At 34.3% G+C, this 25,769-nt stretch overlaps 1 protein-coding gene across 2 annotated transcripts in view; it reads right to left on the bottom strand.

The window, feature by feature from the left end:
• The window catches only part of ttc28 (tetratricopeptide repeat domain 28), a 253,373-nt gene that overhangs the window by 37,299 nt on the left and 190,305 nt on the right, over positions 1 to 25,769 (bottom strand). For both annotated transcript variants that reach the window (XM_073829886.1, XM_073829887.1), the window contains exons 8-10: positions 20,906 to 21,015; positions 8,171 to 8,300; positions 5,904 to 6,122 (exon numbers count right to left, since the gene is read on the bottom strand). In XM_073829886.1, coding sequence (XP_073685987.1) covers positions 5,904 to 6,122; positions 8,171 to 8,300; positions 20,906 to 21,015 — 459 coding nt within the window. The remainder of the gene's footprint in view (positions 1 to 5,903; positions 6,123 to 8,170; positions 8,301 to 20,905; positions 21,016 to 25,769) is intronic.

The raw sequence follows: 25,769 nt of genomic DNA, 5'->3' as shown, positions 1-25,769 counted from the left end.
TCCGGATATTGATCTCTACATTTGATCAAAGAATTTTCTTTGTTATAGGAGTTACGTACGATGTGTTAGGCCATGTAACACATGTCTTTTGGATTAAACAAAAATTACTTAAAATAGCTGGTATATCTTTCAATTTTTTTTTTTCATATGATTTCTTCATGAAAATATCCAACCACCCAAAACACCCCAGCAATGTCCTAGGAAGCTGTGACATTATAATATTGTAATCGTAATGTAATTTATTAACACTAGTCAAACGTTAAAAACTGAACAGAAATGCACCTTTACAACATGAGGCATCAGTTTCACAGAACAGTATGTGTGTGTGTGTGTGTGTGTGTGTGTGTGTGTGTGACAGTCTAAGTCTTATTGATCTGTTAGTGTAAATGTGAGTGTGTTGGTGTTGGTCTGTGTTCAAACAGACAGACAGCGTCTCAGCGTGTCTCCGGATCGGGCTCTGATGAACTGTTCAGATGTGTGCTGTGTCTGTCTGACACCTCCGTCACCCCACACCCACATCACCGCCTCTACACACACCACAACACACATCACTACTGTTAGTGCTTTTTAATTGTTAGTCTATTTAAATCGGATTGATTGCATATGATCTCATACATGATGATTTTGAATTTGAATTGAATTTGAATTTGAATTTGAAAATCAGACTGATAAATGATCTTTAGCCTGTGGGACCATATGATTTCCATAATGGAGAAAATGTGAATGGAATCATGGAATACGGCTATAAAAATGTAAAGTGTAAAACCATGAAATTTGTTACATGAATAAATGAATAATGAATAAATCAAATGTAGGGATATACGTTTGATCAAATAATGATGTGGACTAGTGTCTGTAAATATTAAAGCTATGAATCCTGCATGTTCTGCGTGAATAAGCAGTGCGGTTTCGTCAACTACACATATTCAAGCACACATATTCAGACACCCTTGGCGTTTTCAGCGTCTGCTGTCTATATTAGAGGTCGACCGATCTATCGGTTTTGCCGATTAATCGGCACCGATAGTTGATTGGCCGAACTATCGGTTATCGGCAAAAACCCTTGCCGATAGTTTTTCCGGGTTGCGTTCTTTGCTGAAGCGCTCATGCTCCGCTGTTTTAGAGTAGAGGTTAAGCCACAGACCAATGTTTAATGTCAGGATTATTACCATATATTTGTATTGATTTAAAGTCATATTTTTAGCCAGCAAAGTTGTAGATTTAAAGATGCAACGTGACAAAGCAAACTTTGTTCATTCAGCCGAAAGAATCCTGCCGAGTCACAGCGCGCCATAGTTTTACATTACACCATATCTGTCCAAAATCATTGTTAATGTTCATAAAGACTTGACCCTGGGCTGTAAGATTGAGTATTGTGCATTTCAGCAAAATATTTGTATTTCTGTAGCGCTAATAATGTCTGTATGGTTCATATAGAACTATAATTTATGTTTTAGCCTTTTCTTCAGGCCCTTAAAGCATAGGTTACGCACTTGTTACGCACTTCATTTCACAATGCCATTTTCCTGTTCTTATTTGATTTAAATAACTCTGATCAACAAAAATATATATTAGAAATTAAGTTAAAAATTATACAAAACGAAATTCGTTTAAAGAGGGATTTTCCACAAATAAAAACGTACGAAGTGGTCAAAAATTGTGTCTGACCTTCTCCAATTCTCCCGGCGTATTTTCGTCCTATTCATACCACGTCCGACATTTACAAATAACACAAACTTCTTTCGTAATTAATATATTAAACTGAAACAAAATACAAACAAATAATATTTAAACATAAATGTAAAACAGAAAAGACATTGTTTCTGAAATGGCTGCAATTAACGATATAGATCGCACTTTCTCTTTCCGTTTGATCTAGACTAACCTTTGCTGGTTTTTTTATCTTTCTGGAGGTAAACATTTGCCCGTTTGGTGATTAAATAAACTGTTTTAGATTTCTGCTTGAACTACACGCGACGCGTCTTGTGTGTGTGTGTGAGAAAGAGATACCTGCGAGTTGTCCGCGCAACGCAGCGCTGCACTTTTGTCCGGTTGAGCTTGTGTTTTTCCCGCACATGGCACGTGTGCGCGCCAGAAACGCGGCAGGCTTCGTTGCACAGAATTTGCACTTTGAGCTACGTGTGCATTGTTTGACAGTGTGAGCTTTCAATCGCAGTATTTTACTTTAGATATGCCTTCATTTCTGCTGTTTGTAATGCAGTACTATTAGATGCACTAAACTCGCGCACTGACGGACTTTCACTTTCTCTTTGTGTTTGTTCGTCTTAAAAAGCTTGTTTGCAGATGAGGTTAAATGCACATGGATTTTCGAATACTTTCGATGTACACACAGTCAGTTATGTTTTCAGAGCAGGACAAAACATCTGATACATCGAAATAAATCTGTGCATTCGCTTGAATGCAGCCTGTTAAAGCAGCGACTGTCTGTGATCTCATCAGTAATAATCAAACGAAAAAGAAAACTATTTTCTGTAAACTTGCCGACACTTAAAGAATGCTTATTTAAAATAAGTAAATGTTAAAAAAAAGTAGCCTGCTTATATAATAAAAAAAAATAATAAAGTAATTTTTGCACAAAATAAATTTTATATAAAATTTATATGAAAATGGTGCCATGTGCATTGAAAACTGAGAATGTGACGCATGGTTATATTTAGTTGATATTGAAAATCGTAATTAAATTGAATCTTAATTTTAAGATGGCAAATATAAACAAAAAGCATAGAACCTGCAATTTTACATATTGTTAAAATGTAAAGATGACAATGAGCCCATTTGTAACATCAACTAAGATTAATGAAAGCTGTAGAATAGAAGTGTTGTTCCTTGTTAGAGTGTGTTCATTTCAACATTTACTGATATTTTATTAACATTAATGAACTATGAAATAACTTTAATGATCAATGTATAATAAATAATATTTTTACTCATTTACAAAGTATGGTTTAGTATTTAAAAAAAAAATAGTACATCGCTATTTTAAATGCTGTTCAGTATCCATTTTCAAAAACTATCGGTTAATTAATCGGTATCGGCCAGTGAGGTCCAACCTAGCTATCGGTATCGGTAAAAACCAATATCGGTCGACCTCTAGTCTATATGAAGACATGAATACATGAACTTCATCTCCAGAGCTGCTCTTGGATTCACTTCACCAGCATTTTACCATTTCTTTTAAAAAAACTATCGTCAGATGCACACAGAAACTCAAAGATCTTCACTACGACCCACCAAATAATGAAGACATATGTTACTATAGTACAGAAGAAAATACATTACCAGTCAAAAGTTTTTGGAAAGTAAGATTTTAAATGTTTTTTTAAAGAAGTCTCTTCTGCTCACCAAGCTCGCATTTATTTGATCCAAAATACAGCAAAAGTTGTGATATTGTGAAATATTTTTTTACTACTGTTTTAATACATTCTACTCAGCTGTTTCCACCATAATAATAATAATAATATTGATATTAATAAATGTTTTTTAAGCAGCAAACCAGCATATTTAAAATGATTTCTGGAGGATCATGTGACTGAAGTAATGATGCAAAAAAATTAAGCTTTGAAATAACAGGAATAAATTAGATTTTAAAATATATTTGAATAGAAAGCAGTTATTTTAAATAGTAAAAATATTTTAAAATTGTACTGTTTTTGCTGTACTTTGGACTTCATTAAAAAACTTTTGACTGATTGTGTACATCTCAAAGAATAATAATAATAATAATAATAATAATAAAAAATAGTAAAACTATATTTCTAAGGAATATCACAATTTATCGTCAATGCAGTTTGCCGATAAACAAAAAATAATTAATTTGTTAATGTTTTAATTAGAGCTGGGCGGTATGACCAAAAATTTATATCACGGTATTTTTCAAAATTATACGGTATCACGGTATATGACGGTTTTTTTTTTTTCATGCATGACTAGGTGTTAACCACATTTCCTAATAAATTAGAGAATAATTACTGCAGTATATTGGCTTACATTGACCGGACTAGTATTAACCCAGGTTTGATCGGTCTCACAAAATGCTGCTGTTCACAAAGAAGTGACAGTGGCACTCATAATTGTAATGAGGTGAAGAAATCAGAATTCATGATTTGCAGTCAAAATACACAACACTTTATTGTGCATTCTTCACAAGTTCACATTTACAAGTCTACGCGTTTCTTTTCCAGCAGGAGGCGCTGTCAGAATGGTAGTATACAAAGTAGCGCAACAAATGATTTTGAAACGTGCAGCGCTCATATTTATTCAATGGATAGCCTTTTGAAGTTTCATCGCAATTCTTGTCTTTCAGTCCCCACATTTTAGACCACCTGAAATCATAATTATGACTTTCATAACCCCCTAATAACACTGCAGTCATCAATGAAAATTAAGAGCTTTATTTAAGACTTTCAAAAACAAACCTTACACAAAATACGTTTCTTTTTAAAAAATTTTCCCACCATGTTCGGGGCACAAGAAAAATATTAAGGGACTAAATTAATATCAGCATATGAAGTATAATCGTCTCTCATTGTCTGAAAGAATGCACATCAGATGCTGAAAGTCAGTTTTTACTTTCACTTTAACATATTGATCAGTTTTCACGTTGCTTGTGTGATATCCATTGGCTTTAAAACATAAATATTAATAAAAATACGGTATATAGAAAAGAAATATCTTTAAAATATTGCGACGTAACACCAACGTAAAGCCATTGTTTTTCTCTCACTGAAAGCTACATCTGTCTGCGCACAATGCGCCGATCTCTGCTCTCATCACTGCAGACACACCCCCTCTTGAAATTTCGGCATTACAAGTTTTGCAAATCGCTAACCCTGGGTCTTTCTCAGATATACTGAAATACGTCCACACCTCAGATGTGTTGCTTCAGACAAGCACGTGCAAGCTGCGGTTTCTGTTTGCGTCAACATATGTGTTCCCAGCGCTTTGTACGCACACACTCACCGGTATTGGGGTATATGAAAAATGAATATCATAAAAAAAAAAAACACCGGTATTCGGTATGAAAAGGTATACCGCCCAGCCCTAGTTTTAATGCCTTAATTTGATTACTTTAAATTTGTAGTGAATCTTAAATCCAGAAAACATTAAAAAAGAAAACATGGAATTTCTGAAATAAATAAAAAGCAAACAAACAAATAATGAAATAAATATATATATATATAAACAAATATATAGTTTATTAGTTTTATTAATTCAATTGATCAGACATGCGTTTTGATAATTAAAAAGTATCAAACCATTCAAATGAGATTTAAACAAAGAATATGAATACAAATTTAACTTTTAATTTTTCTTTTAAGATTGTATACATTTCATGGTGATTTCCATTATTAGTCAAGCTTCTTGATCATAAATATTTACTTTAAAACTTGAGAAAAAAAAAATGAATCCGGGGGGATTCCTTATTTCATAAGGTCCTAAAAAACTTTTAGTAAATTGTCATTAAATAGAGTAGGTTTCATGCCCTCCATTAATTAGACAAACTTTTTATTACTAAAATTTAAGAAAAACAGGATCCAAAAAAAAAACTGAATTCAGATTTTTTTTTTTTTGACATTTTGTAAGGTTTTTTTTTTTTTGGTTAAACATTTCAGAAATAGTAAATTGGTGTTAAATGGTGTAAGTTTTATGATATCCACTAATTAGATATTACTAAAATTTACAACAACATCAAAAGAATCTAAAAAAAAAAAACACAATTTGGGAAAAAGAAAAAAATACTCCACAGAGCCCTTCATCCCCATGTGTGATACTTCTTAAGAACGTTAAGTTATGCAGAACGTTACTTGGTATTTCGGCTTGTGCAAGGGCATGTTGGGAGTTCATTAATCAACACTTGTGAGGTTTGAACTGGAGTGTCTTACCGGAGCCGGGGGCCAAGAGCCAGCTGTACAGGTATCCTGCGGCCAGAGAGAAGTAGAGCACCAGGGCCCGCTGCCCGTTCACAGTGTCCAGGATGTGTTCCACGGTCACGGGCGTGTAGGGGTCAGAGTCCTGCTGGCCCGTCTGTCTCTCCACCAGAAGGTCGGCAAAGGCCCGAGTGCGTCCACGCTCCGCCACGGCCAGAGCTTCATCGTGGTGACCTGAGCAGAGGTCAAAGGTCAGCGCATGTGTTTATACAGGCAAGTATGTCTAACTTTATTTCCAGAGATATTTGAATGTTTCATGCATATGCAATGAACTACAGACCACAGAAAGCAAGGATTTCAGATTTACTACCAAAATAAACTATGCGCTCAACTGGTGGAGCTCTACTTAATTTTGGTCTGTTCATCACATGAAGCCATCATATAACTTCAGAAAACAAACAGTATACAGTTGAAGTCAAAAGTTTACATACACCTGCAAAATGTTAACTATTTGACCAAAATAAGAGGGATCATGCACGTTATTTTTTTATTTAGTACTGACCTGAATAAGATTATTCCACTTAAAAGACCTTTACATATATAGTCCACAAGAGAAAACAATAGTTGAATTTATTAAAAATTGACAGTTCAAAAGTTTACATACACTTGATTCTTAATACTGTGTTGTTACCTGAATGATCCACAGCTGTTTTTTTGTTGTTCATGAGTCCCTTGTTTGTCCTGAACAGGTAAATTGCCTGCTGTTCTTCAGGAAAATCCTGCACAAATTCTTTGTTTTTTCAGCATTTTATTTATTTGAACCCTTATCAACAATGACTGTATGATTTTGAGATCCATCTTTTCACACTGAGGGACTCAAATGCAACTATTACAGAAGGTTCAATCGCTCACTGATGCTCCAGAAGGAAAAACCATGCATTAAGAGCCAGGGGTGAAAACTTTTGAACAGAATAAAGATGTGTACTTTTTTCTTATTTTGCCTGCATTTTACATTTAGTTCTGCCCTTCAGAAGCTACTTACATGTTTCCCAGAAGACAAAATAAACCCTGATTTTCAAACTCAAAAAGTTTTCACTCCCTGGCTCTAAATGGATGGCTTGCCCATCTGGAGCATCAGTGAGCATTTGAACCTTATTTAATAGTTTCATATGAGTCCCTTAGTTGTCTAGAATCATACAGTCATAGTTGAAAAGGGTTCAAATTCACAAAAATGCTGAAAAACCAAAGAATTTGTGGGACCTGAAGGATTTTTCTGAAGAACAGCAGGCAGTTTAACTGTTTAGGACAAACATGAGACTCACAAACAACTATCACTAAAAAAAAACACAGCTGTGGCACATTCAGTATTAAGTAAGTATTAAGAATCAAGTGTATGTAAACTTTTGACTTCAACTGTAACTTAATTAAACAATATACACTCTACCATTCAAAAGTTTGGGTTAGTAAGATTTTTTCAGAAAGAAATTAATACTTTTTTTATAGCTAGAATGCATTAAAATTGACACTTGAACTTGAAAGTGAAGACTATAAGGTTATAAAAGATTTATATTTCAAATAAATCTTATGCATATTAAAATGATTTCTGGAGGATCATGTGGCACTGAATACTGGAGTAGTGATGTTGAAAATTTAGCTTTGCATCACAGGAATAAATTTCATTTTAAAATGTAATCACATAGAAAACAGCTATTTTAAACGAAAATAATATTTCAAAATATTGCTGCATTTTTGATTAAATAAACACAGCCTTGGTCAGCATAAGAAACTGATTATAAACATTAAAAAAATCTCACCGACCACAAACTTTTGAATGGTAGTGCATTTCATGTCCATTTATTAATTTATTGCCAAGTACGCTGCAAAACAAAATCCTATCTCAATGAGTATTTTTATCTAAAAATCCTTGAAAAACATCAACTTGCTTCAGAAGCAACACTGCATAATACATTTTTCACATGTTACAAGTTAAAAACAAAATCAGCCAGTGTCGTAAAAGCAAAATACACTGATAAATAAACTATATCTTGTTTCAAGGATTTTTAACTAGTAAACAAGTCCACTTAAAAACTTATTAAGAAGTCAGATTTTGCAGTGTAGCCACATAAAAAGCAGTTTAAGGTTCAGTCAGCTGGTCATTTTCGCAAAACCCCTGCAGAGTGACAGACGGTTTGCTTTGCTATAAAGCCTTTACATTAATCCGTACATACACAGATAAGCTGTTTTGTGCTAAGCAGGGAGAAATAGGAGGAGAATATTTATACCAAGGCTGACAAGGACCCTCTGGAGAGCCTGGTACGAGGAGGTCTGCAGGTCGAAAAGGGAGAGCTTGTAGTCGGTGCTGTGCTGCGCTTCATGACGAATGGTCTCGAACAGAGCCGACGCACGGTACAGCTGTGAGGCAAAAACAAGATTTTGTGCGTTACTCACACATGTGTTAATAATAAAACATTGACCTGCCCTGACACAGAAACACTGCCACGTGTGTTATCACGCTACGGAGAAACATGACGCCTAATGAGAGTACCGTGTTTGGATGCAGCACTCAGATGCGGACAGCGGAGGGCAGCAGACTTCCACCCCTAAAGCACATCAGCTTCTTTCCAAGCTTATATTCTTGTTGCCTTTAATCAAATCACAGTACGTCGAGACGAAGCGCTTATCTGTCACATGAGCCTTTGAGCAACATAAAACCAATCTTAGGACGTGAACGTCTTAGATGCAAAGCCACAGTTGGTTTGCAGTGAAAGTTAATGAAGTCTGAATCGCAGGCTGCAAGTCGCATTGTTTATGCCGGCTGGCCGGGCCGGTCTGGTTCTCGTTTAGCGATCGAAAGTGCGAGTTTGTGTGTGGTATGAGTGACGTGGTATTTCTGGCTAATGATAACCTCTCGTTCACAGCGGCGGAGGGAAAGACAGCGTCAGCGTACGGCTGTCTGTGACGCTGCCACCGCATGTCTGACAGATTCGCCTACGCTGTCAGAGAGAAAACCAATTTTTTTGTAAATTTCCTACTGTAAATATATTAAAACTTCTTTTTTTATTAGTAATATGTAGGGTGACCAAACGTCCTCTTTTACCCGGGCATGTCCTCCTTTTTGGCTATAAAATTATGTCCAGGGGGATTTTGTAAAATATCATAAAATGTCCGTTTTTTTTTTTTTTTTTTAACCTCATTTCACTGACCGTCATTAATACAACACTTTAAACGCAGCCACTGCCCACCGGCATTATTCTGAGGTACCTGTCTGATGACGTGAAAGACCCAGTTGTCAAAACAAAACAAACGAGGAGCTGCGCTGCAAGAGCTGTGTGTCACTAACATGCCGAAACGCAAATGTAGTTTCACAGACGAATTGCAAAAAAATACCCGATGTTCATTCGTGGTCGTGATAAATGGGAAGCATTGTGCACCATCTGCACCTATGCTGCCCTCCAAAGGCAAAGTGCAGTAACTACACCAACACTGAAACAGAGAAAAATGCCTTTAAAGTTTTTAGGCCAGCTAGTCAAACATGTTGACACTCGTTTGTCGGAAACACTCTCGTTTCTTTGGGACAAAACTGATCAGGAGACTTTGCCACAAGACAAAACAGTTTTCAAAGTCCATTTTAAGCCTCAATTTTGACCAAATGCGTAGTTACTGCACTTTGCCTTTGGAGGGTAGTATGTGTCTGTTGCCAATAAAGGGAAATCAATTTAAATTAGAATTTAAATAAATGTGTGATTTCTATTATTGAGCACGGGAGGTTGCATCCTGGGAAGGGGTGTCCTCTTTTTGGATTGTCAGAATATGGTCACCCTAGTAATATGCATTGCTAAGAACTTCATTTGGACAACTTTAAAGGAGATTTTCTCAGTATTTTGATTTTTTGCACCCTCAGATTCCAGATATTTAAATAGTATCTCGGCCAAATATGATCCTATTCTAACAAACCATGGAAAGCTAATTTATTCAGCTTTCAGATGATGTATAAATCTCAATTTCAGAAAATTGACCCTTATGACTGGTTTTGTGGTCCAGGGTCACAAATTTCTAGTAGCACATAGAAATATGTAACACATTTCTGTATTGTTGATCGCATTGTGTTGCACATGCAAAAATCAAATGCGTTCTTTTCTATTAAGTCGTTTTAGGGTGTTTGATTCATTTTACATTTTGATTCACTAGCATGGTTCTTCTACTGTAAATACTGATTCACATATGATTTACAGGTATTACAAATATATGACTCAATGGTTAAAACTTCAATGATCAAATAAATGATTCACTTATCAAATAAAATTCAATGATCTAATAAATGACTTCAGAGATCAAATATGATTCACTGATGAAATAAATGATTCAGTTAATAAAATTCAGAGATCAAATGATTCGCTGATGAAATGATTCACTAATCAGAATTCAGAGATCAAATATGATTCACTGTTGAAATAAATAATTCACTTATCAAAATTTACAGATCAAATATGATTCACTGGTGAAATAAATGATTCACTTATCAGAATTCACAGATAAAATTTGATTCAATGATGAAATAAATTATTAATTTATCAGAATTCATAGATCAAATTTGCTTCAATGATAAAATAAATGATTCACTATAAAAATCCACATATTAAATATGATTCACTGATGAAATAAATGATTAATTATTCAGAATTCACAGATCAAATGCATGATTCATTGATCAAATAAACGATACACTTATCAGAATGCACAAATATGATTTACTAATCAAATAAATGATTCACAGATGAATTCACATATCAAATGCATGATTCGATAAATAAAATATATGATTTAATGGTTAAATAAACAATTCAATGATGAAATAAATGACTCACGTGTCAAAATTCAGAGATGAAATATGATTCACTGATGAAATAAATGATTCACTTCACAGAAGATTCAATTCACGGATCATACACATGATTCAATGATTAAATAAACAATTCACAGATCAAATAAATTATTCACTATTCAAAAAAAATACTTTATCAAATGAAAAATAAATGAAATATATGATTCACTAATTAAATAAATGATGTATGTAATTTACAAATCTAATACATGATTCAATGATTAAATAAATGATTCACTAATAAAATAAAGTATTAATTAATCAACTAAACAATAAATTATCTAAATATATGAGTCACTAATCAATTGATTCAATAAATTAAATATATGATTTACAGCTCAAATACACGATTCAATGATTAAATAAACGCTTCACAAATCAAATAAATGATTCAATAATCAAATAAACCATAAATAAATGAAATGTATGATTTACTAATCAAATAAAGATCCAATAAATAAAATATATGACTTACAGACCAAATACATGATTTAACTGATGAAATAAATGACTCACTTGTCAAAATGTACATATCAAATACATAATTTACAGATCAGATATATGATTCAATGATTAAATAAATTATTCACTGATCAAATGAGCAAAAATCAAATCTAAATATTTAGTAAATGCTTTTTTCCTGTGTTCAACTCAGTTTATTGTACACAAATTATTGTTTTCTAATGTAAAGTTACAACAGTCACTTATATTTAGATGTCACTATGCCAGAAAATCGCTATAAATCGCAGAATTAAACCACATCAGATAATATTTATAATCTTAATGTCCTATTAAATAACTCAAGATAGTTCTAGCAAGCCATAAAAATATGTAAATACTCCTAAAGCACAATAAATCAACTTTACAAGCAAGCTTACAATTGCACAAAAGTAATAACTTGTTTTAATAAAATATATCTACAATTTTTTTTTTCTTTTCTTACCCCACTGGCAAATATGTATTTCTTGTTTAATTCACAAATCTATCTAAATGTAGTGAGGTTACATTTAATTACACTTAAAATAAGAAAAAACACATTTAGCAAGAGAGATATTAATATTAATGCACAATCTGCTCCAAGCAAATGTGTCTTGTTTAAAAAAATGTTTCGATATTTTCACTGCTGAACTAGTAAAACATACTGTTTAGGAGTGTTTTAAAAGGCCAGCTGGACTGTAGTCATCAAGCCGTCCTGCTACAAATGAGGAGTAGCTTGTAGTTTAGCGCCCCCAGTGCTGCCTGATGTTGCATGTGCGAATATTTATGTGTTTTCGAGATATGTGTGTGTGTCCGAGCATCCGTGTGTGTGAGTGTGTGTTTGTGGCGTGGAATGCAGCGTTTCTCAGGGGTTCGGCTGCAGAGAGCCCTTCATCAGCATACAGCACGGCCAGCCTGCAATCAATTAAGAGCGGAATGCATCAGCGCGCACACACGCACACACACACACACACACACACACACACACACACACACACACACACACACACACACACACACACACACACACACACACACACACACACACACACACACACTCCATCTGCAATCTGCAGCGCTCCAGAATCATCCATACATCACACACACACCAAACTGAGTCACCAGGGAGGAAGGCCATGAAAAGCTACTATTACTACACTCACAAAACACACACACACACACACACACGCTGTACTATCAGCTGACTCAAGTTTCTTTTCATTTTCTCCACTCTACGGCCTGAAACACTCTGCAAATGCAAACACAAACCCACACTTATTTAAAGCTGTAGTGTGTCATTTAGATGTTGAATGATTAGTTCAACCAAAAATGAGCATTTGCTGACAATGTAATCACTCTTATGTCACAGAAGATGTAGATGAGTTTGATTCTTAATTAGATTTGGAGAAATGTGGCATTGCATCACTTGCTCACCAATGGATTTGAATGGGTGCCGTCAGAATGAGATTGATAAAAACATCCCAACAATCCACAAGTAATCCACACCACTCCAGTTAACATCAGTTAAGTGAAAAGGTGCATGTTTGTAAGAAACAAATCCATTGTTAACATGTTTTTAACTGTAAAATTAAATTCTAGAACTTTCAAGTTTTTTCACGCAGTTCTTTCTGATTTTCAAGGACTTCAAACAATGACTTCTCTTTCAAATAAAAAAAAGATACATAAAAATAAACTAATAAAACAAAAAGAAATCGCTCTGAAATCCTGAACTAAATCAAATGATTCACAAATCGCACCAAAGTCCCAATCTGGATCAAATTATTCACGATCCGTGTTCTGATCTAAAGCAACCCTGCTGAAAAAAAAAAAGAAGCTAAAACCAGCCCAGGCTGGTTGGCTGGTCTTAGCTGGTTTTAGCGGGTCTCCCAGGCTGGTCAGGCTGGTTTTAACTGGTGGTCTCCTGGCCAGGCTGGGAAAGTGGCCAAAACCCCTCTAAAACCAGCTTGTTGACCAGCTATGACCAGCTAAAACCAGCCAACCAGCCTAGGCTGGTTTTAGCTGTTATTTTCAGCAGGGAAAAGATTTGCGAACCTGCTCCAAAGTTCTATCTAAATCAAATGACTCCTGATCCATGCTCCAGTCCCGATCTGAATAATGATTTGCAAACCATCATTTCAAAACAGGAGCACAGATTGCGAATCATTTGACTTAGATCGTAACTTTGCATATCGCGAATCATTTGATTTAAATTGGGACTTAAAAACGTGTATCATGAATAATTTGATTTGAATCATTCAATTCGCAAAATGATTCACAAACCCATTCCATTCTAAATCAAATGATTTGTGATATGCGATTTGAAGTCCCGATCTAAATCAAATGATTCGCGATATGTAAAGTTACGATCTAAAACTAAAAATCTGCAAACCTGCTCCAAAGTTCCGATCTAAATCAAATGACTCCCGATCCATGCTCCGATCTCATTGGAGCGCTTCAAAACAGTGAATCATTTTGCGACGCATTGGTTTAATTGATTCAGAATTAAACCAATTGATTATTTTGATCCGGCTTTTGTTAGTAAATCACTTGAAATGAATGATCAATGTCACGAGTATGAATCAATCAGAGTGGTTCCAGTGTAAATGACTCAATTGATTCAGTTCATTTGTTTATCTTGTCATTGCTATTGCCTTGACATTGCTATTGTCAAGGTTCAAGTACTTCAAGCACTTTAAGCACCTTATACGAACCCTGTTTTAACTTCAAACCGTTGCTTCTGGCTATCCATAATATTGCTTTCTCCAGCAATATTATGATACAGACATCTTGTCTAAATCAGGAAAGAAATATGCACAGTTTTTAAAGCAAAAACAGTCCAAATGCAGTTTTAAACAAATATGATGGCGGATTTTAATGTGAGAAGACAACATGAGATGGACTTTTTCACTATAAGAAGCATTATTATGAATTGCGGACTCTAATTTTAGCCAGAAGTTAAAAACGTCTTAATAATGGATTTGTTTCTTAGAAATACACAGCTTTTAGCTTCACAAGATGTTAACTGATGGACTGGAGTGGTGTGGATCACTTGTGGATTATTGTTTTGTTTTTATCAGCTGTTTGGACTCTCATTCTGACAGCACCCATTTACAATCCAGTGGTGAGCAAGTGATGCAATACTACAATTCTCCAAATCTGTTGAAGAAACAAACTCATCTTCATCTTGGATGGCATTTTAACGGCACCCATTCACAATTCATTGATGAGCAAGTGATGCAATGCTACAATTCTCTAAATCTGATGAAGAAACAAACTCATCTACATCTTGGATGGCATTCTGACGGCACCCATTCACAATCCATTGGTGAGCAAGTGATGCAATGCTACAATTCACCAAATCTGATGAAGATACAGTCATCTACATCTTGAATGGCATTCTGACGGCACCCATTCACAATCCACTGGTGAGCAAGTGATGCAATGCTACAATTCTCCAAATCTGATGAAGAAACAAACTCATCTTCATCTTGGATGGCATTTTAACGGCACCCATTCACAATCCATTGGTGAGCAAGTGATGCAATGCTACAATTCACCAAATCTGATGAAGATACAGTCATCTACATCTTGAATGGCATTCTGACGGCACCCATTCACAATTCATTGATGAGCAAGTGATGCAATGCTACAATTCTCTAAATCTGATGAAGAAACAAACTCATCTACATCTTGGATGGCATTCTGACGGCACCCATTCACAATCCATTGGTGAGCAAGTGATGCAATGCTACAATTCACCAAATCTGATGAAGATACAGTCATCTACATCTTGAATGGCATTCTGACGGCACCCATTCACAATCCACTGGTGAGCAAGTGATGCAATGCTACAATTCTCCAAATCTGATGAAGAAACAAACTCATCTTCATCTTGGATGGCATTTTAACGGCACCCATTCACAATCCATTGGTGAGCAAGTGATGCAATGCTACAATTCACCAAATCTGATGAAGATACAGTCATCTACATCTTGAATGGCATTCTGACGGCACCCATTCACAATTCATTGATGAGCAAGTGATGCAATGCTACAATTCTCTAAATCTGATGAAGAAACAAACTCATCTACATCTTGGATGGCATTCTGACGGCACCCATTCACAATCCATTGGTGAGCAAGTGATGCAATGCTACAATTCACCAAATCTGATGAAGATACAGTCATCTACATCTTGAATGGCATTCTGACGGCACCCATTCACAACCCACTGGTGAGCAAGTGATGCAATGCTACAATTCTCCAAATCTGATGAAGAAACATAGTCATCTACATCTTGAATGGCATTCTGACGGCACCCATTCACAATCCACTGGTGAGCAAGTGATGCAATGCTACAATTCTCCAAATCTGATGAAGAAACATAGTCATCTACATCTTGAATGGCATTCTGACGGCACCCATTCACAATCCACTGGTGAGCAAGTGTTGCAATGCTACAATTCTCCAAATCTGATGAAGAAACAAACTCATCTACATCTTGAATGGCATTCTGACGGCACCCATTCACAATCCACTGGTGAGCAAGTGATGCAATGCTACAATTCTCCAAATCTGATGAAGAAACAAATCATCTACATCTTGGATGGCATTCTGACGGCACCCATTCACAATCCATTGGTGAGCAAGTGATGCAATGCTACAATTCTCCAAATCTGATGAAGAAACAAACTCATCTACATCTTGGATGGCATTCTGACGGCACCCATTCACAATCCATTGGTGAGCAAGTGATGCAATGCTACAATTCTCCAAATCTGATGAAGAAACAAATCATCTACATCTTGAATGGCATTCTGACAGCACCCATTTACAATCCAGTGGTGAGCAAGTGATGCAATACTACAATTCTCCAAATCTGTTGAAGAAACAAACTCATCTTCATCTTGGATGGCATTTTAACGGCACCCATTCACAATTCATTGATGAGCAAGTGATGCAATGCTACAATTCTCTAAATCTGATGAAGAAACAAACTCATCTACATCTTGGATGGCATTCTGACGGCACCCATTCACAATCCATTGGTGAGCAAGTGATGCAATGCTACAATTCACCAAATCTGATGAAGATACAGTCATCTACATCTTGAATGGCATTCTGACGGCACCCATTCACAATCCACTGGTGAGCAAGTGATGCAATGCTACAATTCTCCAAATCTGATGAAGAAACAAACTCATCTTCATCTTGGATGGCATTTTAACGGCACCCATTCACAATCCATTGGTGAGCAAGTGATGCAATGCTACAATTCACCAAATCTGATGAAGATACAGTCATCTACATCTTGAATGGCATTCTGACGGCACCCATTCACAATTCATTGATGAGCAAGTGATGCAATGCTACAATTCTCTAAATCTGATGAAGAAACAAACTCATCTACATCTTGGATGGCATTCTGACGGCACCCATTCACAATCCATTGGTGAGCAAGTGATGCAATGCTACAATTCACCAAATCTGATGAAGATACAGTCATCTACATCTTGAATGGCATTCTGACGGCACCCATTCACAACCCACTGGTGAGCAAGTGATGCAATGCTACAATTCTCCAAATCTGATGAAGAAACATAGTCATCTACATCTTGAATGGCATTCTGACGGCACCCATTCACAATCCACTGGTGAGCAAGTGATGCAATGCTACAATTCTCCAAATCTGATGAAGAAACATAGTCATCTACATCTTGAATGGCATTCTGACGGCACCCATTCACAATCCACTGGTGAGCAAGTGTTGCAATGCTACAATTCTCCAAATCTGATGAAGAAACAAACTCATCTACATCTTGAATGGCATTCTGACGGCACCCATTCACAATCCACTGGTGAGCAAGTGATGCAATGCTACAATTCTCCAAATCTGATGAAGAAACAAATCATCTACATCTTGGATGGCATTCTGACGGCACCCATTCACAATCCATTGGTGAGCAAGTGATGCAATGCTACAATTCTCCAAATCTGATGAAGAAACAAACTCATCTACATCTTGGATGGCATTCTGACGGCACCCATTCACAATCCATTGGTGAGCAAGTGATGCAATGCTACAATTCTCCAAATCTGATGAAGAAACAAATCATCTACATCTTGAATGGCATTCTGACAGCACCCATTTACAATCCAGTGGTGAGCAAGTGATGCAATACTACAATTCTCCAAATCTGTTGAAGAAACAAACTCATCTTCATCTTGGATGGCATTTTAACGGCACCCATTCACAATTCATTGATGAGCAAGTGATGCAATGCTACAATTCTCTAAATCTGATGAAGAAACAAACTCATCTACATCTTGGATGGCATTCTGACGGCACCCATTCACAATCCATTGGTGAGCAAGTGATGCAATGCTACAATTCACCAAATCTGATGAAGATACAGTCATCTACATCTTGAATGGCATTCTGACGGCACCCATTCACAATCCACTGGTGAGCAAGTGATGCAATGCTACAATTCTCCAAATCTGATGAAGAAACAAACTCATCTTCATCTTGGATGGCATTTTAACGGCACCCATTCACAATCCATTGGTGAGCAAGTGATGCAATGCTACAATTCACCAAATCTGATGAAGATACAGTCATCTACATCTTGAATGGCATTCTGACGGCACCCATTCACAATTCATTGATGAGCAAGTGATGCAATGCTACAATTCTCTAAATCTGATGAAGAAACAAACTCATCTACATCTTGGATGGCATTCTGACGGCACCCATTCACAATCCATTGGTGAGCAAGTGATGCAATGCTACAATTCACCAAATCTGATGAAGATACAGTCATCTACATCTTGAATGGCATTCTGACGGCACCCATTCACAACCCACTGGTGAGCAAGTGATGCAATGCTACAATTCTCCAAATCTGATGAAGAAACATAGTCATCTACATCTTGAATGGCATTCTGACGGCACCCATTCACAATCCACTGGTGAGCAAGTGATGCAATGCTACAATTCTCCAAATCTGATGAAGAAACATAGTCATCTACATCTTGAATGGCATTCTGACGGCACCCATTCACAATCCACTGGTGAGCAAGTGTTGCAATGCTACAATTCTCCAAATCTGATGAAGAAACAAACTCATCTACATCTTGAATGGCATTCTGACGGCACCCATTCACAATCCACTGGTGAGCAAGTGATGCAATGCTACAATTCTCCAAATCTGATGAAGAAACAAATCATCTACATCTTGGATGGCATTCTGACGGCACCCATTCACAATCCATTGGTGAGCAAGTGATGCAATGCTACAATTCTCCAAATCTGATGAAGAAACAAACTCATCTACATCTTGGATGGCATTCTGACGGCACCCATTCACAATCCATTGGTGAGCAAGTGATGCAATGCAACAATTCTCCAAATCTGATGAAGAAACAAATCATCTACATCTTGGATGGCATTCTGACGGCACCCATTCACAATCCATTGTTGAGAAAGTGATGCAATGCTACAATTCTGTGGCGGCAAGTTCTGCATTGGCAAACACACATGTTTTCACCTTTTTTCCAGAAAAAACAGGTACTGAAAAGTGATGTTTCCTGGTGAGATTGTGTTGTGTAGCACACAAACATCTGGACGTCTTAACAAAAGCGGCACCCCTCTGAATGTCTCTGATATGATCGTGTATTGCGTGGCATGTCTGTTTGATTGACAGCTGCTGCCAGAGGCGCGTGAGACTCCAGTCTGCTGGTTTCTGGCTCTTTCAGACTGAACTAAAGCACGTCCCTCCCCAGTGGCACAGCTGCCTAATTGACAAGACTGGCTGTACGATGATCTAAACACATTATCCTCTAATCTTCCGTCTCCCTGTAGACGTTCGGCACATATGTGATCAACATCCTTCTCCGTGCCGGCGAGCCACACGTCGCCTTACCCGAGACGTGAGGCTCGCTGGGTAATTTACAGAGGGAGAAGAACAATCTAGAGCCTTCCTCCCCAGACGGCCATGATGAAATGTGATCCGAGCAGACGATTACAGAGATGACTACAATCACTGTCACCGTCTGAGACGACGACCTCCAGAAATCATAAGAGAAATCAAATAAAATCTGTCACTTGGAGCTCAAAAAATAATCTCAGAGGTTCAATACACCTCAGGCTGGTTTTATGTTATTGATTGAAAGTTTGAAAGTCCACAAAGCAATCCTAAAATGTTTCAGAAAAACAAACAGCGATGTGTAATTCAGATCAGAAATACACTTTTTATTACTGTTCAATATTTGCAGACAGATTTTTTTTCGTTTATTTTTTTCTAATGTATTTTCCAGCAAAAAAAAAAAAAACACTTTATATTAGTTTCACATGTAGAAAAACTTACCTATGATGTATTAAATACAGATATATGGGTTTTTAGAGAATGAAATCTTTTCAATAATCTACCACTGTCCTATTAATTTAGTAGTAGATAAATAAAATATTGATTGACACACTGACTGATATTATATACTACCATTCAAAAGTTTGGGGTTGGTAAGATTTTTTAATGTTTAATGTTATATATATATATATAATTTTTTTATTAATTGTATTAATACTTTTTAAAGTATTATAATAAAATAATTAACATTTTAATAAAATATCAGTTATTACAGTACATCAACTTTAATACAGTACATCAAATTAATACAAAAATATTAATTTGGTAATAAAATAGTAATAAATATTGTTAATATTTCTTAAATATATCAAATAAATTTTATAAATACTATTTTTAACATAAAAAATAAAATATTAATTAATTTTATTAACACATTTTTAAATATTATAATAAAATAATTAAACAGTTGATAAAATATCAGTTTTTGCAGTACATCAATTTAAACTAATTTAAAATGAAAAATATTAATTAGATAACTACTTGAAATTAAAGTATTACTATTTTAAACATTACATTAAATGAATAAAAATGTAATATTACAAAATAAAAATGTATTTTATTAATACTTTTTAAAATATTACAATAAAGAAAAAATAGTATTGCTATAGTACCCCAATTTAAAATGAATTAAAATGAAAAATATTAATTTGTTAACTACTTGGAAAAAATATTTTAAAACATTACAATAAAATAATAAAATATATAATATTTTAAATATTTTATTTCAGTACTTTTTTTTTTTCATTAAAGTTTTTTTTATGCTTTTAACTATAACATCCCTGCTCAAAGCTACATCCAAATCCTCAGCGAAGCGGAGCAGCGATTCCTCAAACAAACCCTGCGCTGAAGTGTTTGCTGATGACGAGAGGGTCTAGTTTGGGCTGACAGGCCTGAATCAATTAGAGCCTAAATGCACAGGGTGTGTGTTTGTGCAGCTCGACTCCCTGAACATCAAATTCGGCCTCTTTGTTTGCCTCACAGAATGATGAAGTCGCAAGTGAAGAGTCCGACAGAGATGACAAGTCCGCAAACATCCGAAACACACACACACACACACACACACACACACACACACACACACACACACGTACACGTCTGCCTACAGGCACATCATTAGACGAAGCAGAGACAACGGAGCACTGTCAAGAAGAGCGTTCATGAGCATCCAGTGCATCTGTGCAGAGACTGCAGGAAATTGGCTGTGTGTGAGAGTGAGTGAGCGGATGGTACCTGGTGCTGGGATTCCTCCAGATTGCCGCTGGCCCACAGCGAGAGCCCCAGACGGTGTCGGATCTTGGCCTCGTCCTCTCGACGGCCCAGCTGCTCTGCTAGACGCAGACCTGAGACACAAACACACAGAAACACAGATTTACAGAGACATGCTTTGCAGGAAGAGCTTTCACTGAGCATTTTACATGAAAATGACCGTTTATTGATCCACTCCACCTGTTTCAACACATCAACAATGGAGTTTTATAGCTTTTAGTCTGTGTTTGTTCACTTTGAGGCAATGCAGTCAAGCTGACAAAATTAACTTAATTGATATTAGCATTTAAAAATCTGCATTCTTCCAGGCAAATGGACTAAAATATACATAAATCAAATTAATATTTTTTTTTATATTTAACTTCTTTGTAATGATTTGTGAATTTATCAAATTAATTTTATTAATACTATTTTAAATATTATAATAAAATAAAACATATAACAATAAAAATATTTTATTGTTATATGTTTTATTTTTATATAAATCTAATATTATACAATATAAATCTAATATTAATATAATATAATAATCAATTAATTTAGTATATCAATTTAAACTAAACGAAAATGACAAACAATTCATTTGGTAACTAGTCAAAATAAAATAGCATTAATAAGATTTTCATTTTTGTTATTAATACAGCTTGAATTAAAAAATTAATAAAAGTTAATTGCCATTTCTTTGAAATTATTTGTGAAATTTAGTAGCAATTTCTTAGGGAAAAATGTTTCAAAAACTACATCATTTTTTTCCCAATGTGCACTAGAGTGTGTTATTTATATACTATATATTTATATATTTATAATATAGCATTTGTTACCATTTTGAAGCTTTTATTTTTATATTCAGTTAGGTTTATATTCAGTTCAAGAGAAACATTTCTAATTTCTATATATTTTAAAAAAGTATTTACCTAATATTATTAACTTTAACAAGATTGATTTCACAAAATATCAGAAAAATTTCAATAAAGCAGCTGATAAATCAAACACACTGTGTTTGGTTATTAAATATATACAAATATAAATTACACTTGAGATTTTCGTAGAATAACAATTTAATTTGTGTCTTTTTTGGCTGAAAAAACATTAATTTTACTTATACTGTTCAAGAGTTTGAGGTCAGTAAGACATATTTTGAAAGAAATTAATATTTTTATTCAGTAAGAATGCATTAAAATAATGTTACTTATGATTTCTATTTCAAATAAAAGCTGCTCTTTTTAACTTTGTGCTTGTCAAAGAATCCTGAAAAATTAATCACAGTATCCACTGCTTAAATAGGAATAAATTATGTTTTAAAATGCATTATATTCTCTGATTTCATAATTGTTTTCTTCTGTTTTCCCTGGAAGCAAGAAAATCATATGGGTTTGGAACGAGATGAGTTTTTTTGGCTGAACTCTTCCTTTAATAAAAGCGTAATCAAAACTCTCCGCATTTTAAACCCGAAGTGGTTGAAATTGGTATAAAGCAGATCTAGTATGTCTTGTACTTAAAATCAGATTTGCAGCTCTCTGCAATTAATCATCCTAAAATAACAGGCTCCGAAACATTCCCTTGTCTTTTCTTCCTCCTTTCTCTTCATTCTCTCAGTTTTTGTGTTTTTCATCATCAATCTTTGACATGGCTGTCGGGACGCGCTGGTATTTAGGTCTCATCAGGCGCTGATCTAAAGGAAAGCCTCAGAAATGATTTTTCTCATTCAACACAGACTTTAATCACCGTTCCAATCCCACTTTGATTCCTCTGTCTCAGTCAAGTTCAAACTCAAAACAAAAGAAACGTACGGTAAAACACATCCTTCTTCTGTCACCGCATTACGGTACATCGGTCTGAATTATACATGTATACATCTGTAGTCATGTCTCTAATTGGTAAACAGTGTTATTTTACACAACTACGACTCTAATCTTTGAAAACAACTCTCTCTAATTATCACTGACAGGAAGTAGTATGTAGTATGCATACTGTTTGGCTGTCAGATCGTCGAATAATCAAAGGTCATGTCTAACATATTGCATTGTGGGATACACTACGGGATTCAAGTAGACAGAACGAAAACATTCATTTCAGTGAAAAAACAAAGTCCAAAACTCTCTATTTTAACATTTTGAACAATAGGGCTCTACAATCTTTTGCTTTTTTTTTTTTTTTTTTGTTCACAGTTCTTATGTGTTTTCATTTTTCTGATAATCAAATGAAAGCATAAACATTTATTTATTTTTAATCAAATGAAAAATAAACCTTTTTAATTTTTGGCAAACAAACAGAGGTTTACTGTTAAAATCAATACATGGAAGAAAAATTATATTCAGTTTAAAACGTTTAAATAATAATTGTAGTATTTTTTTCTACAATTAAGTGGTTAATCTTGTTGTAATATTTATTTTTTATCATATATATTGTTTTATGTAAATTATATACTGTACAAAAGTAATAAAAGACTAATATTGTTCTGTTTCATGTTAAACTCTACTTTTATTTTGACAGGTTGCCGTGAGGTTTCTGTGTGTACAGTATGATATGATGCTAGTTTTCTCAAATGAAACGGGTAAAAGTGAAACTCACAGCAGCTTTGGAGATTTTATCTGTTCATGTGAGATGCAAATGCCAAAAATTAGCGGGAGCGTCACGCATGTTTCAGTATGCACTATGTCAAATAATGTATGTTTATGTCAAATACTGTATCTCACAGTCAGATAAATGGATGGATCTCTTTCTTGGCCTATTATTTTATTGCACTGACAAAAGTTGCATTTGACTGACAACAAATTAGATTGTGAAAAATGTGAAGAAAAAAAAAACCTTTTATACCTGAGATGACTGTTGCATACTATATACTTTGCTTCACATACTAGGGCTCACTACAAACTTCTGTGCAAATTATTTTGTGTGAATTAAATGTTAAACCATTTAAAAAAGGTTTTTTAAAATTGTGTGCAGTAATAGAAAAATAAAATAAGTCTAAATAAATAAAACAAAGAGCTAAACACATCAGTGAAGTAAACAAAAACTAAATATCTTTTTAAACAAAATCTAAAATAAAAAAATTGTATAAAAAAACAAACAAACTGATATGCAAAATAAAACTAACTAAAATAAACAAAAAATATATATGTAAATAAATAAAAACGTATGTATAAATATATAAGATAAAAAATAAATAGAAATAAAATTAATTAAAAATATGTATATAAAGTACAGAAATAGAAATGTACAAAAATATGTATATATAAATGTAAATTGCACATATAATTAATCATTTAATGCTGTTTTTAAAAACGGAAATATATGCAAATATATCAAAAAACAAATGCAAATTAACACAATGAAAAGAAATATAAAATAAAAGTGTGTGTGTGTATATATACAGTAAAATACATATATATTTCACAGTGTAAAATAAAAAATAAATAAAAATGCAAAATAAAATGTATTACGTATAAATGCAAAAAATGTACAAAAAATTCATATCACACAAATATAAAAAAATTATATTTGTGTGTGTATCAAAAACAAATAAAAATGCAAGATAAAATGTGTATAAATTAGTATACATACAAAAATGTATAAATAAATAAAAATACAAATCAAACAAATATGAAATAAAATACAAAATAAAAATGTGTGTGTATATATATATATATATATATATATATATATATATATATGTATATATATAGTCATGTATCTCTCGCTCTCTCTCTCTCTATATATATATTTAGTATAAGAACCAGCAAAATAGAATCGTAAATAAATAAAATAAAATATATATAAGTGTGTGTGTGCATATATAGCAAAATACTTATACTTCTCAGTGTGAAATCGAAAATAAATAAAATTAAATAAATGTGTATAAATGAGTATAAATACAAAAATGTATAAATAAATAAAAAATACAAATACTGTTTTTTAAAAACAGAAATATAAACAAAAATATATAAACAAATGCAAATGAATACAATAAAAAGAAATATAAAAATCTGTATTAATAAATAAAAATGTGTGTGTATCAAAAATAACCAAAAAATACATAAAAATGCAAGATAAAATATATATATTTAGTATAATAAACTGAAATATAGAATAAAATGTAAAAAAATTAATTCAATAAAATATATACAAGTGTGTATGGGTGTAGTAAAATACATATATTATATATATATATATATATATATATATATATATATATATATATATATATATTTCATAGTGTAAAATAATTAAAAATGTAAAATAAAATGTGTATAAATTAGTATAAACGCAAAAATACATAAATATATAAAAAGTACAAAACATATAAACGAGATAAAAATATTTTTAAAAATAAAAATGTAAAATATATAAACCAATAATGTGCACCAGGACACACGACGAGCAGAACCTGACTTTGTACCGTCCCACACGTGTCCGTCTCAACACAACTCTAATCTGCCAAACGCCAAACTGATGTGAGAGCGAGCGCTTTCCTCCGGTCTGCCACTCGCGAGGAGGCCACTCTTAGTTAATTGGCTGTCAGACGGAGGGAAGCGGTGGCCTTTGGTGTAGCGGATCCGCATCTATCTGGCCTTTTCCCATTCTCTCGCAGCGGGGAAGCAGTGAGGTAATTGTCAAAGTCCTGGATGAAGGTGATTAGAGCGTCGTCTGAGCGAATGACCGCCCGTGAGCCGCACTGTTCCTGACAGCTTCCGAGAGTCATTTCGGAAAAACCGGCAGGGTTTTTTAAGGGGACACCAATAATTCAACTACATTCCCTTCCAACAAACCGCTCCAGTTTGGTCATGTACGGGCGAGCGCTCTCTCTATGAATGCGTCTCAAATAGGA

This window comes from Garra rufa, chromosome 23 (genome assembly GCF_049309525.1).
Source record: "Garra rufa chromosome 23, GarRuf1.0, whole genome shotgun sequence".
NCBI lineage: Eukaryota > Metazoa > Chordata > Actinopteri > Cypriniformes > Cyprinidae > Garra > Garra rufa.
This window is presented reverse-complemented; position numbering and strand designations above follow the sequence as displayed.